Source organism: Tasmannia lanceolata, unplaced genomic scaffold, assembly GCF_043159265.1.
Source record: "Tasmannia lanceolata isolate RefF3 unplaced genomic scaffold, GAP_Taslan_0.1 ptg000003l, whole genome shotgun sequence".
Lineage (NCBI taxonomy): Eukaryota > Viridiplantae > Streptophyta > Magnoliopsida > Canellales > Winteraceae > Tasmannia > Tasmannia lanceolata.
The window spans coordinates 9,248,980-9,262,696 of NW_027518680.1; the positions used below are offsets into that span (position 1 = coordinate 9,248,980).

Genomic DNA, 13,717 nt, shown 5'->3' on the forward strand with positions numbered 1-13,717 from the left:
TGTAGAGCAGCGTTTTTTGGATTTTAAGTAAGAAATCTAGGTTTTAGAAATCTCTCATGCATCCTGAGATTTCTAAAACCTGGAAACGCTGGATGATCTGCTACGTTGTTGCTGACCGAAAGAAGGACGAGAAATCATAAAACAACGACTGGTCTGCTTCTTCTCTTATCTCTCCTCTACAATTTTGTAGAAATCCCGGATTCTAAAATCCGCATATCCAAATGGTCCCTAAATGTTAGAGGCAGGGAAAATTGAATTTTAGCTGTACACTATCGATGTTTAAAGTGGTTTTAATTATTAATGATGAATTAATAGCATGGGCAAAATCACATTAGTTGTGGGAAATGAAAGTTAGCAGAAATGAAATCTTAATTAGAAATGGCAAGACCGAATTAGTAGGCTGCAAAATCAAATTTGGGGCCAAATTAGGGAAGGGTTTTGTAAGGGCCAAGTTGGTATATAATAGTATAGAGCGGGACCCACCAGCTAACCGTCTCTATGGGGCCCACCTGTATTTCTTGCCTTCTTCTTCTTCTTCTTCTTCTTCATAAAATCGAAGAAGACTAAAAGGGAAATAATTTAGAGGGAGAAAAATAAAATGCACTTGAGCGAGAACGAGGGCATAGAGGGGAATATTTTTGTGGTAACAGGAGGATGTGGCTTTGTAGGCTCTGCTCTCTGTTTAGAACTTATAAGAAGGGGAGCGAGAGAGGTTCGATCCTTCGACCTTCGCAAATCCTCTCCTTGGACTCTTGATCTCGACAAGAGCGGAGTCCGATGCATCCAAGGTACCCTCAAAACCCTAAACCTCTCTTTTTTCTCATTTCTTTGCGATTCCTATCACTTAATTCGATTCTTTTATACTTCCATCTCTGGAATTGCTGACCTTGTTCGATTAGATAGATTTTTTTTATTTTTTTGCATTTTCTCTATTCGATCGATGAACTATATATTTAAAAAAAATTAAAATTAAAATGTTCACTTTTTTTATCATTATTTGTATTAATTTAGTTTTGTTTCATCCTGTGTAGAATTTTCTTTTAATCATGTTATTAAATTTTACTTGTTTCGGTTAAACTTTTTGATTGTGTGTTGATTTTGTTTTATTTCATAGGATCGGAGCACTTTTCTCTACTTTCTGACAAAAAATTATGTTTTTGTATATGAGCTTTTAATTGACTATGCTTGCAAGGCGAATTAGGATTGGAATCACACCCTTATTTTCATTGTTTGTGTATTTCCTAATTTCTTAATGTTTTGTTTTCTTTGTGTGATCATCTTCTGTTATTCACCGCATGCTTATCACTGTGCTTTGTATTTCTTTTTAGCTCTTTACATATGCTGCATAGGTTGACAATATACTTAATTTTTTGGACACAAAAGAACAAAATCATGTTTTTCACTATACAATAGTCCATAAAGCGAAAGGATAGGTAAGTGGGTCTAATGAATGGGGTTGACAGCAATGGTAGAGTAATCTTTCTATTAAATTCCAGGTGATTGTATAGATTTAATAAATGCCCGTTAGATTTATTTGGATTCATGACATTTTGCAACATCTTTAAAGAGACTTTCTTTTGGAAGGCAAGGAGGAGGGAAAGAAGATGAAGCATCTTGCCAGGTGGGAAAACCTTTGTCGTCACAAATAATAAGGTGGACATGGGATTGGGAACACTTGCTTAAGAAATAGCAGAATAATGTTTTTTAGGTAAATGGCTACCATTAAAAAAAAATATTTTTTAGGTAAATGGTTGTGGAGATTGGGCGTGGATCGAAACACCCTTTGGAGAAAAATTATCATGGGTAGGTATGGGAGGGTTGGGGAGAGTGGGTGGGAAGAGAGTTAGCTAATGGCAGAGGCTCAGGGGTATGGAAGTCCGTTTGTAGGGTTAGCGTTTGGGTTTTCACCTTTCATTCGGTCTAGGGTGGGGAGGGGTAGGGTGAGATTTTGGGAGGATGTGTAATTAGGTCAAAAGTCCTCTAATTCTTGAGTTTCCAAGCCTTTATAGGATTGTGTGTGAGAAGGAGATTAAAGTTGCCGATTGTTATGAGAGATTGGGTGGAAGGGTTGTTTAGGGATGGTTATGTCATTGTCACATTAAGGATGAGCTGATTGATGCCTTGGCTATCCTCTTCGGGGCTCTTGATAGTGTCTTCATGTCATCTCACATTGATGATAGAAGATTCAAACCTCAACAACTCTGTCCATTTTTCCTCCACAAATCGAAGGGTTAGGATGATCCTAAGGAGCTGATTTTTTGGGCACACCCTATCTATGTGAGGGCCCATCAAATGAATGCTTTGGATCACCCAAACAATGTTCCCCCCACTGTATTTTAAGCCCACGGAGTAGATAAGTTACCTACTCCGGGGAATAGGAACTCTCTTCTCTCTCTCTCTCTCTCTCTCTCTCTCTCTCTCTCTCTCTCTCTCTCTCTATATATATATATATATATATATATATATATATATATATATATATATATATATATAGAGAGAGAGAGAGAGAGAGAGAGAGAGAGAGATCTGTGTGGTGGACATAGAAGTCTTACATGCCACTGGTTTTGTGTTTCAATCCCAGAGTATGTACTGAATTTTTATTTATCTTGTGTGTTTCGGGTCCATATCTTCATGATCCCTTTACCTGTATCAACTGTTACTTCGATTTATATGTTCAAATGTTGATCTTATTTTGTATTCAAGGATTTTATTGTAATTTCTGGATTAGGTTATTTCATCTTACTCTGTTTTTCCTTTTTCTTTTTTATTTGTGGGTAAATTGGAATCAGTCTGAATATTGCAACTCTTGTGCCCTATAACCACCAGGGCAGAAGACTCAGCCTTAGAGATTGATATTTGATATATACCACGTTTTTACTGATATCTGTAGTACCCCGAATCTATTTTTTCTGATTTTTTATTTTGTAGGGGATGTCTGCCAAAAGAAAGACGTAGAAAGAGCTTTACGCGGGACAGATTGTGTTTTTCACCTTGCTGCATATGGCATGTCAGGAAAGGAAATGCTCCAAGTTGGTCATGTTGATGCGGTGAATATAACTGGAACCTGCAACATATTGGATACATGCCTCGAGTTTGGGGTTAGAAGGCTTGTCTATGTGAGCACATACAATGTAGTGTTTGGGGGGAAGGAGATCGTGAGTGGTAATGAAGCATTGCCATATTTTCCTATTGATAACCATGTCGATTCGTATGCCCGTAGTAAATCTGTTGCCGAACAGTTGGTTCTGAAAACCAGTGGTCGCCCTTCCAAGTAGGTGGTTTTTCTTATATCTTGTTTGGACTTTATCTTTTGTGGCTTCTTTGATTTTAGACAGCGTGGAGTAGGACTATTACTGGTTTTACATGTCATGTTTGATTTAAAGAATCTGAACAAAATTATTCTCTATTTAGGCATAGTTTTGATCACCTGGAGCTAAGGGTGTCAATTTTGGCTCGGGCTCGGAAGCTCGCTCGAGCTCGGCTCGAATCCTTACCGAGCCGAGCCGAGCCAGCTCGTTAAGCTTAACGAGCCGAGCCCGAGTTAGGCCAGGCTCGGCTCGGCTCGGCTCGTTAAGGCTCGTCATGTCACATCATCTGCAAAAACGTGTAAACATCATTGCAAAAACGTACTGAGGTGCGTCTGCAAAAACGTACTGAGGGTGCGTATCAAACGGCTGTGGAAAATCGAAATTAATTTTTTCCCGTAGTTGTCATAACTTATAACCTTTTTTGGTATTTTTTTCTTAATTGTAATAACTTTCTACCTTTTATTCGTAATTTTTCATTTTAAACTTTATAAATTCAGCTATTTTACTTTCTGTTTGTAATGATTACTTCGTTTTTTTAATTTGCTTTTGCTAGTGCCAAGTGCTAAACTTTATAACGCAAGCTCGATAAAGCTCGCGAGCCTGACCGAGCCGAGCCCGAGCCAAGCCTTTGAGCTTAATGAGCAGAGCCGAGCCTGGCCAAGCTCGGCTCGGCTCGGCTCGTTTACACCCCTGGTGCCTGGAGCTCTATATTTGGTTTCAAATGTACCTCAAATGATTTTTTTCCTTCTTAATGCATCCAATTAGGATCAAAGTTATTTGGACTATCAATGTTGAACAGGAGAAAGAATGGAGCACCTCTTTATACTTGTGCAATACGTCCAGCTGCTATCTATGGACCTGGTGAAGAGAGGCACCTTCCGAGGATAATATCTCTTGCAAAGATGGGCTTGCTTCCGTTTAAAATAGGTGAAGTGAGTGTGAAGACCGATTGGGTTTATGTGGATAACCTGGTGCTTGCTCTACTATTGGCAAGTATGGGACTTTTGGACAATATTCCTGGTAAAGAAGGACATCCCATTGCTGCCGGGCAGCCATATTTCATATCTGATGGTAATGCCCCTTGTTCTTCGTCATAACGTTATTCAATCTATTTTGGGTTTGCAATTAAAACTGATAAATCATTTGTTGAACTAGACTCTCTTTCTCATGATAACGTCCCTGCATTTTTTTGCTTGTCTGTGATTGCATGATTTTTTGCACCAGCATGTTTGTTGAAACATTTTTATTGGTCTTTTTCATTAAAAATTTCAACTAGGGAAAGCCAGAACCAAAGAATTGGTTTTGATCTTGTGCTAATATTGTGTCTTGCTGAGTTTGTTTATCTTTGAATCCATATACCCTAGGTTTCCATATATCCTAGGTTTTGTAATGTGTGTGGACACATATATGCATACATGTACATGTGTCATGGAATAATTGGATTATTTTTTTCTGTTACTAAGTCATAATTTCAGTGTTCTCGAAGTCAGATTCTTCCTGCAGAGAGGCCTAAAGATTGCTGTTTTGGATCATAGCCAAAATGAAAACACTACATCATTATTTATCACACCGTATTGGGTGTGTATTAGACATGGGCACAAGGTCCTGAGAAGAAACACCTAGCAAACCTGACATACCAGCACGTCTGTGTAGTTACATAAATATAAAAATGCTTTATTGCATTGTAGTAGATATACAGATATATAATGTCATGTATACGTCTATCTGAACAGAACTACATCTAAACTTTATAAATATTTTATGCTAGTATACAGATATACCATTCAAAAAAATAAAAAATGATACCAATGAAACATTAGGCCACATTAAGGTTTTGTTACTTTTGTAAGAATAGCTTTCTTGACAAGATGAAAGTACACATCTGCGGCTCAGCAATTTCAAAAAACAAGGGGGGCCTTGGTTACAAGTTTTCAATGAAAATTATACAAGTGAATGAAGGTCATGGTTCTGAAGAAATGTGAAGCTACATAATCCATCATAATGACACCCTCTCATCTATGTAAACCTAATGTGGTTCTGACTATCTATTATTTGTAGCCAGAGCAATAGTCCTAAGCTGCTAGATTAACTTGATAATTAGTTTGATAAGGTGATTAGGGATGCTTCAATGTTTCCAACTTTCAGGTAAGTAAATTCTTATGTGGCCCTGCCTAACTGAGGAGTTGATCTCTCTGCTGTGCATTTGAGACTCCACAACATTTTTAGGATTTGAACCTGCACACCTTAATATTCACTTTTGCAATGACTTTCACTCTACGAAAATAAAGAACAAGGTGAAGAGCACCTAATCACTAATCAGTGCCAAACATTGAATACGGGAATTGGGTTCAATCCCATCTTACTTATCCAAAAGAGAAACAAAATACAAAATTTTGAATAGGGAAATCATTTAACCTTTCATCAATGGAATCGCTTTCACAAAGGTTGCAGTCTGTGGCTGTTCGAAATTTTGAGTGGTGTGAGTGCACTGAAACTGGGAAATTGGGAAAACAACCCGTGTTTTTTCCTTTTTCCCTTTACTAGTTTAGTTTCTTGCATCGACTCCAACTATTTCTTCATTACTTCATAAATCATGATATTTTATCTGAATGCTGTGGATGATGTCATGCTTTATGCTTTTACTCACTGCTATTAAAATCCTACCGTATACATTTGAATTCAACCATTCGATTCAATTCCCATGAATAGAAAGATTTCCGGCTCAACTTGAATTTGACGAAAATTTGCGTGAGTAATATGATCATCCGATCCCAATGAAAGATGAAACTGAGTCGTGTGGCATTGTATACAATACTAGCATGCTCGTTTATCTTATTTGATTAACTTTTACATTTTTTCTACTTATGGGGACCCTGACACAGGTGTGAATGCCTAATTTTAAGGTTGTTAACTTGCTGACCGTATCTAGAATCTTTCATTCTTGATAACATAGTTAATCTTTTATTTCCAGGGTCGCCTGTCAATACCTTTGAATTTATCCGCCCATTAATGCGAAGCCTGGAATGTGACATGCCAAATACTACAGTAGCCGTCCCACATGCACTTTTTCTGGCCCGGATCTTTGAGGCTATCTATACAATGTTATATCCGTGTTTGAATCGCTCATGGCTTCCACAGCCTCTGCTACTTCCTGCCGAAGTATACAAGGTCCATCCATTTACTTCTTATATTCTCTTTTATGGATGTATACCTTTGCCGTCTTGTTTAAATGCCTGCTGCTTTTTTCGCTACTCTGTGCATGATACAAATAATTTAAAAAAATGAGATCGATTAGCAAGATGATCTTGTCTTGAAGGAAAACGACCATGATCTAATGTGGCGTATGTGATTTTGTAATTGGGACCATTGATCTGATGGGCCATCACAGGGTGACACAATGGGCCCAGGTCTGGTGCCGGACGGAGATCTCATTTGCACAATTGAGCTGTGTAAAAATCAACAGCTTAAAGACATCTTTAGGACGTATTTTTCATCATGCTTTGATCTAGAATCATCCGATGAGCGTGGGATCAAGGGAAATAGGCCGGACTTGTGATGGCCAACAATATTATGGACCCGAGCGCCACACAAGTGGCACTGGGTTCATGCCACACATGATCATTTTCCTTAACCAAAACAATCCTCACCTTTAGAAGATTTTTACTTTAAAAAGTTGGCAATTGCTTAGGGGAGTGAAGAGGAAAGAGTCCTAACTAAATTGCATTTGAAAATTTCCAACATCATCTCCCTCCTACCTTCCCTGAAAGAAGCAATCATATAAAATAAAATAAAAATAATTACGTACTCCCTGAATCGTGGTTCAACTAGGTCGTGGACCCATCATGTATACACCATGGGCGAGAAATCACACCAGCAGGATGATCCTAATGCTTTTATCAATGGATTTGGTTATTAAATGTGAAGCATTGACAATTTTGCTTGAATTGACCATTTGTATGCCACTGACCATGATTAAGAATCTCCGAATGGGGCAATCTTGGCCCATGGCCCATCCACTAGTTAAGTAATCAAGACTGTTGATCTGGTGAATCACTGTGTGTATGAACAAGTTTTTGCTTCACAATTAGAAACCCTTCTCAGCATTCAAAAGCTGCCCAAAGTAAAGAAAGGCGCTCTTAGTTTGTCTTTGGAAATGTTATATTAAAACTTTAAGGTACTCGCTGTGAACATCGCAAAGGATCTTCTCAATAAATTCTCCTTCCCTTATGAATTGTACCCAAACTTTTTTCAAGCTATAAGCTTATTTGGTATGTAGGTTTCAAAATTCCTCACCTCTTTTAACCTGTGGCAACAGGTCGGCGTTACTCATTACTTCTCCTACCTGAAAGCGAAACAAGAGCTTGGCTACATCCCCACCGTAACTCCCCGTGTTGGTATGGCTGCAACTATCTCTTACTGGCAAGAAAAGAAGAGGAAAGAGCTAGACGGGCCCACCATATTCGCGTGGCTCTTTTCTGCGGTTGGGATGACCATGTTATTCTACGCAGCCTTTACGCCTTCCGTCTGGCCTTTACAGTGGGTAAGGTCAAGTTCTCTGTTCGTCTTTCGGTCGGTGTGGGTGGTTCGAGCAATTTATGTTGCCGCCGCAACCGCGCATGTTGGTGAAGCCATTTATGCGTGGTTTCTGTCTAAGAGAGTGGATCCTGCAAATGCGGAAGGATGGTTCTGGCAGACACTGGCTCTTGGTGGCTTCTCACTGCGTTTACTGATGAAAAGAGCTAGGAGATAGAGATGAGTTTATCTTACTGAACTTTAAGATGTTTATGTTGTGGATTATATATTGGATTATACATTTAATTGTGTTCAATTAGGAAAGAAATGAGTTCTTGAGGAGGTTTTATTCATAGGTTTTTTAATAAACCCAAAACCTGCTACTCAATTGTCTGACAATGAATATAAGTGGGCCAAAGTATAGGTGGATCCACCTGATTGCAGACCCAAACCGTTCAAATCAGAGGGTTAAGATTGTACTTTGTGTTGGAATATATGTTTAATTGTGTTCAATTAGGAAAGAAATGAGTTCTTGAGGAGGCTTTATTCATAGTTCTTCTAAGAATAAACCCAAAACTTGCTACTGAATATGAATGGGTCAAAGTAGAGATGGAGCCAACCTGATAGATGATCCAAACCGTCCCTCTTCAAATACACAAATCCGAGCGCTGAGATTGTACCTCCAACTTATTATGGATAATGATATCTAGACTCTCTTTGTTTTGATAAGGACACTTCTATCTTAATTTGTACATTTCTTTTGTTGTAGGGTGGATGTGCTTATTTTTCTAGTGGGCATTTACTTAGGCTGGGACCCACTAGGGATGTCCTTGCCCACCGTACCATTCATCCAAGCTGCAAATGTGGGCATGGCATAAAACCCAGAAATTAATATGAAAGGAAATGGTATCCGCACTCCCTTGTTTTGATAATGGCAGTCAATACTTTATTTACCACTGGACTGAAAAGTTGAGTCGTCCTTCAGTCATCTCCTGTTGCCTATAACCTGCACAAGATTTTGGGAATTATCATCAGCTGATGGATGATCTTCTAAACATTCTAGTCTTTGGTCTAATGGGACCCACTCTTATGGGGGCATCACACAACGAACGATAGAGATCATATGCTGCAGCCCAGAAAACAATGAGCCCATTTTAAAATCAAGAAGCAGAATTGGCATTCTATTCCGATTCGTATTCTGATTCCCTTCTAATAGGAATCAGAAAAAACATAAATAAAAAATTTAATAAAAATTTCATTCCGACCAGCACAGAATTAGAATACCACCTCTTTGAGTGGGAAATAGATTTTAGCAATTTTCCCTCTTTAATTCCATCCGGATGTCATTTTTGCCCACATGATTCTGTTCTTTTTATTTTAATTTTTAACTTCACACGGGAACGGGTGGAATTGGAATAGGATGCAGATTCCAGCTTCCCTCCACTTTACTCTGCATACATGATTAAAAGAAACTGCACACTTCTCCTAAACTTTGCATCTCAAAAGAAGAGCCAAAACACAGACAGCATATACCTAATGTAAACAATCCACCCCTCTTTCTATCACTAGCGAAAGAGAGTTGCCATGGCCTTGATATTGACACCCATGTCTGCCACAATGTCAACAAAAGACCAATCTCTCTACCTCGATCCAGATGCAGGATCCAACCCTTTTTGACTCATGTGTCTAACCAAAATCCCACATTCAAACGACCAAAATGTTCACGAGGCTAGATACTGTGGTTTTGAGTCATTCCTTTAAAAGAGCCCACCTACATGCTCTAAACATGATCCAGATCTTTCATCCTAGGGGCTTCAAGTTTTAGATGATTTTCTACCCATATTATCTTCATGATAGGGCCTACCTAGATCAGACCAGTATCATCTGGGTGGGCCCAATCAGGCTTCTTCCCATGCACTTCTCAACAAAGGTATCTCAAATTCCCATTGTCCTTTGCTAAAAGTAGTGTCTGATCCCAATAAAAAATCAATGCATCTATAATTACTCAAGCTCAAAGCAAGAAAAAGGATAAAGCACTCGTCAATTGACCATCTTTGATCACCATTTGAACTAAAAATTTCATGGCCTTATTTGTCTAAGCTTAAATTATCTTGTTTCAGGGATGTTTGTTTTTTCTGCCTTTCGGCCCATTTGTTAAGAAACAGAGAAATCAGACCCATTTCTTCAAAAAGAGAGCTTCTTTATGTCCTATCACAATCCCAATAGAGAAAAAGTAAGGGGAGTGAAGTCTTTACTCTATCTAAAACTCAGGTGAGAAAAGCAGAGCAGAGAGCTTAGTTCTCACACCTCACTGTCTTTCTTTCCCACACTCTTTTATGGATCTTTTTCGAACTGCATTGCTCTGTTTGATGTTAGCAAATTTTAGAAGAACATTAGCCACCATAGATGGTGAATGGAAGTCTGCCACTGCTACTTACTCCAAAGAAAAAGAAGGCTCCATCATCACTGGTTTGTTTTCCCACTTTTTTTTTTTTTGGGTTTGATGTTTTAGTTCCTGCTTTAAATCTATTACTTTCATCTTACAATGGAAAGAAGAAAATTTTGAACAAATGCAATGCATTTTTTTGTGGGTTGTCTTCCAACTTCATTTATACTGCTCTTGTGTTTTTTTTCTGCTGGTGCTTTAAGTTCCTAGTTCCCACTTCAAATCTATTGCTTTTATCTTAAGATAGCAACTAGGAAACATTTCAAAAATTGCAATGCGTTTTTTGAAAAACATTTCAGCTTCACTTTCAATAAAGGCCTCTTTGGATGCCACTAAAACTGGTCTTTATTTGCAAATGAGATTTCCCACTTTTCTATCTATGACAAGGAAAGAAAGAAACAATCTATTGACTAGAGCTTTGGGGCTTGTTTTCCATCTTCAACTTCAATTCCTACATCAAATCTATTGTTTTTTTTAATCTTCCAATAGAATAAAGGAAACATTTGAACAAATGCAATGCATTTTAGTATAAACATTTCAGTTTCACTTACAATAAGGGCTTCTTTTGGATACCTAATAAACTGTCCTCAATTGCAAATCAGATTATTTAATCTAATCTATTTTTTTGAGAGTTTGTGGGTTGTTTTCTAACTTAAGCTAAATCGCTCTTGGGTTTTTCTGGTGATGATGCTTCAGTTTCTACTTAAATCTATTTCTTTTTTTTTCTTACAACAGAAAGGAAACAGTTAAACGGATAGCATTTCAGCTTTCAGTTATAATAAAATAGCTCTTGTAATTTTTTGTTTGAAGTATTTGAAGAAACTAGTCTTTTTTTTTTCTTATTACTGTAGGAGGGGGTTGTGGATATGGAGACCTTCACATGACAGATTATGGAAAATACAGTGCTGGATTAAGTAGTGGGTTGTTCAACAGAGGGCGTAGTTGCGGCGGTTGCTTCGAGCTGAGATGTGTGGATCACATTCTCTGGTGTTTGGTGGGAAGCCCTTCCATTGTTATCACTGCCACAGATTTCTGCCCTCCAAATTACGGCCTCCCTACAGAATATGGTGGCTGGTGTAATTACCCCAGGGAGCACTTTCTCATGTCAGAGTCCGCTTTCGCGGAAATTGCAGAGAAGCAAGCTGATATTGTGCCAGTTCAATATAGAAGGTAAGAATCACTCCATTGTGAGAAGATGGTATTTTTTTTGGGAAATGATATGTGCGCCAAGGTGTTTCGATAAACAAGCGCTCCACTTGTTTGTCGTGTAGTATTTAAAGGGATTTCAGAGGATATTACGGTTCTCAAAAAGCTCTTAAACCCTTTAAATACTACACGACAAACAAGTGGGGCGCATGTTTATCGAAACACTTGGCGCAGATATCATTTCCCTTTTTTTTTATAACATAGATACCAAATTTATTAGGATAGAAAGGATTACAAGTGCTAGATGAGCAATCAAACCATAAGCACTTTTAGGAGTGAGAGAAAAAAGAAAAAACACCATCTTTAATCTTATTCATGAGATTGGCAAGTCTCTATGGGGCATCGCATGACCCTTTGGCCCTCGAAAAAATGTATTTGGAAGAATCACTTTCCACTACCAAACTGCCCTCCGTTATGAGAAGATGCTCATATATACATCATACATGTGATCATTCAATTGTTTTTTGAAATGGTACATGTGATCATTCAATTATCTATGTGTGTTTACCTTTTTGTTTTTCTCAGTTGCAATAATTTACGTTCGAGATGCAATGATCAACATGTTTCTAAAGTTTCACCATGGGGATAGCAAACAAAGATTTTCTTTATCCTTGGATAGACTTGCTATCATAGCAGCAAGGTCGCCCCCTTGGATCCACGCCACCAAACCGCATTTATAACGGCAATGAAAAATGGAAATTAAGGAATCATAAATGTTGTTGGAACGACGTGGATCCAATGGGAGTGCCCTTACAGCTGGGTTTCTGCAAGGGTGCCCTTCAGTTTAGCATTCCTCATAACTTAATAAGAGTAAATTCAGGACCATATACCAGTTAACTTGTTGGGTATTCCAGAATTCCTGACACATCAGTTCAGAACTTCAAATCATGCATGGATTTATTAACTTCGTTCTTTGTTTTCTTGTAAAAAGAGCATGATTTTGTATATGTTTTATACAGGGTAAAATGTGGGAGAAAAGGAGGTATTAGATTCACAGTAAGTGGGAGTGCTTACTTCTATGAGATTCTAATCACAAATGTGGGTTCAGATGGAGAAGTGGTTGCAGCCAAAATTAAGGGATCAAAGACTGGATGGATTCCATTGGGAAGAAATTGGGGACAGAACTGGCAATGCAATACATACCTCGGCGCTCAGCCTCTATCTTTCGAGGTTACCGTCAGCAGCGGAATAACGGTAACATCCTATAATGCAGCTCCGGCGAATTGGCAATTCGGTCAGACATTCCAAGGAAAACAGTTTTAGAAAATTGGAGAAAATAAGTTCAATAGACATATAGAAAAATAGAGTATTGCCAGAAAGGAATGAACAGTTGAAAGAAAGGAGAAGGGAAATTCAGAACTTCAACTCATAAACATGAGTTCATCAGTTGGATACCTACAGTTTGGGAATGAAATCAACCCTCCCTTTGTAATAGAGGCACTCATCATTTTACATTTTTGTGATAATCAGTTGTTACAATTTCCAAAAAGTTTATCAAGAGCAAATCAGAGAAGTGTTTAATAAAGTCAGGAGTATCATTATCAGAAAAGAGTGAGGGTATCATTTCCCTTTATAGATGAAGTTATCGAGAGAGATCATTTCTTAGAGATGGAGGGAGCGTAGTTCCCCATTGTTCTTCTTTATAATGGTTGATGGAAAAGTGTCTTTCTTGCCTTCTCTGATTCTTGATGCCTTTTGCAGAGTGTTTATATGAACTATTACTACTTCTTCACCAGTTGTGGTGTTCACAACTGGAGGTAAAAATTATATATGGGGAACACCAGTTTGATCCATATCAGTCATCAATTCAGGCTTTTCAAATTATAAGGGTCTCCAAATATATCATCTAAGGCTTTTCAAACTAAGCTCCAATTGGGTATTGTTCTGCAGGGGGACTGTTTTACCACAGATAATAATATTCTGAAAATACAAAAGCGGGGGGACGGTGTTGTCGGGGGTAGATGAAGGGGAGATTCAGAAGAGGGTTGGGATGCTTGGAAGAGTCGAAACAAAACAATCAAAGGAAAACCTGGATATTGAAACCTCAGGGTTATCAGCGGGGTGGAGAGACCTACCTGTTGATTGCTATCTATGGTATATTATAAAAGCTTCCCCCTGCAGAACAGCCCCAGTAGGAAATCCAGTTGAGTAATTATCCATGACCACGGTAGAGGATCTAAACCATATCCATATGATATGAGTTAGAGCATTCAAATGAATGATGTGAGAGCAAAAATTGTAAGCT

General features: G+C 38.3%; 2 protein-coding genes across 2 annotated transcripts; both read left to right on the top strand.

The window, feature by feature from the left end:
* Nucleotides 1–498: 498 nt before the first annotated feature.
* Nucleotides 499–8,173, top strand: LOC143850298 (NAD(P)-binding Rossmann-fold superfamily protein). Its single transcript, XM_077359558.1, has 5 exons — nt 499–788; nt 2,929–3,271; nt 4,108–4,379; nt 6,280–6,476; nt 7,624–8,173. Exons 1-5 carry the CDS (start codon nt 599–601, stop codon nt 8,056–8,058), a joined length of 1,437 nt encoding a protein of 478 aa, XP_077215673.1. The 5' UTR covers nt 499–598; the 3' UTR covers nt 8,059–8,173.
* A 373-nt stretch (nt 8,174–8,546) lies between these two features.
* On the top strand, nt 8,547–13,149 carry EXPA20 (expansin A20). The gene is made up of 3 exons (XM_077359561.1): nt 8,547–10,289; nt 11,118–11,436; nt 12,432–13,149. Exons 1-3 carry the CDS (start codon nt 10,157–10,159, stop codon nt 12,733–12,735), a joined length of 756 nt encoding a protein of 251 aa, XP_077215676.1. The 5' UTR covers nt 8,547–10,156; the 3' UTR covers nt 12,736–13,149.
* The last annotated feature ends 568 nt before the right edge of the window (nt 13,150–13,717 follow it).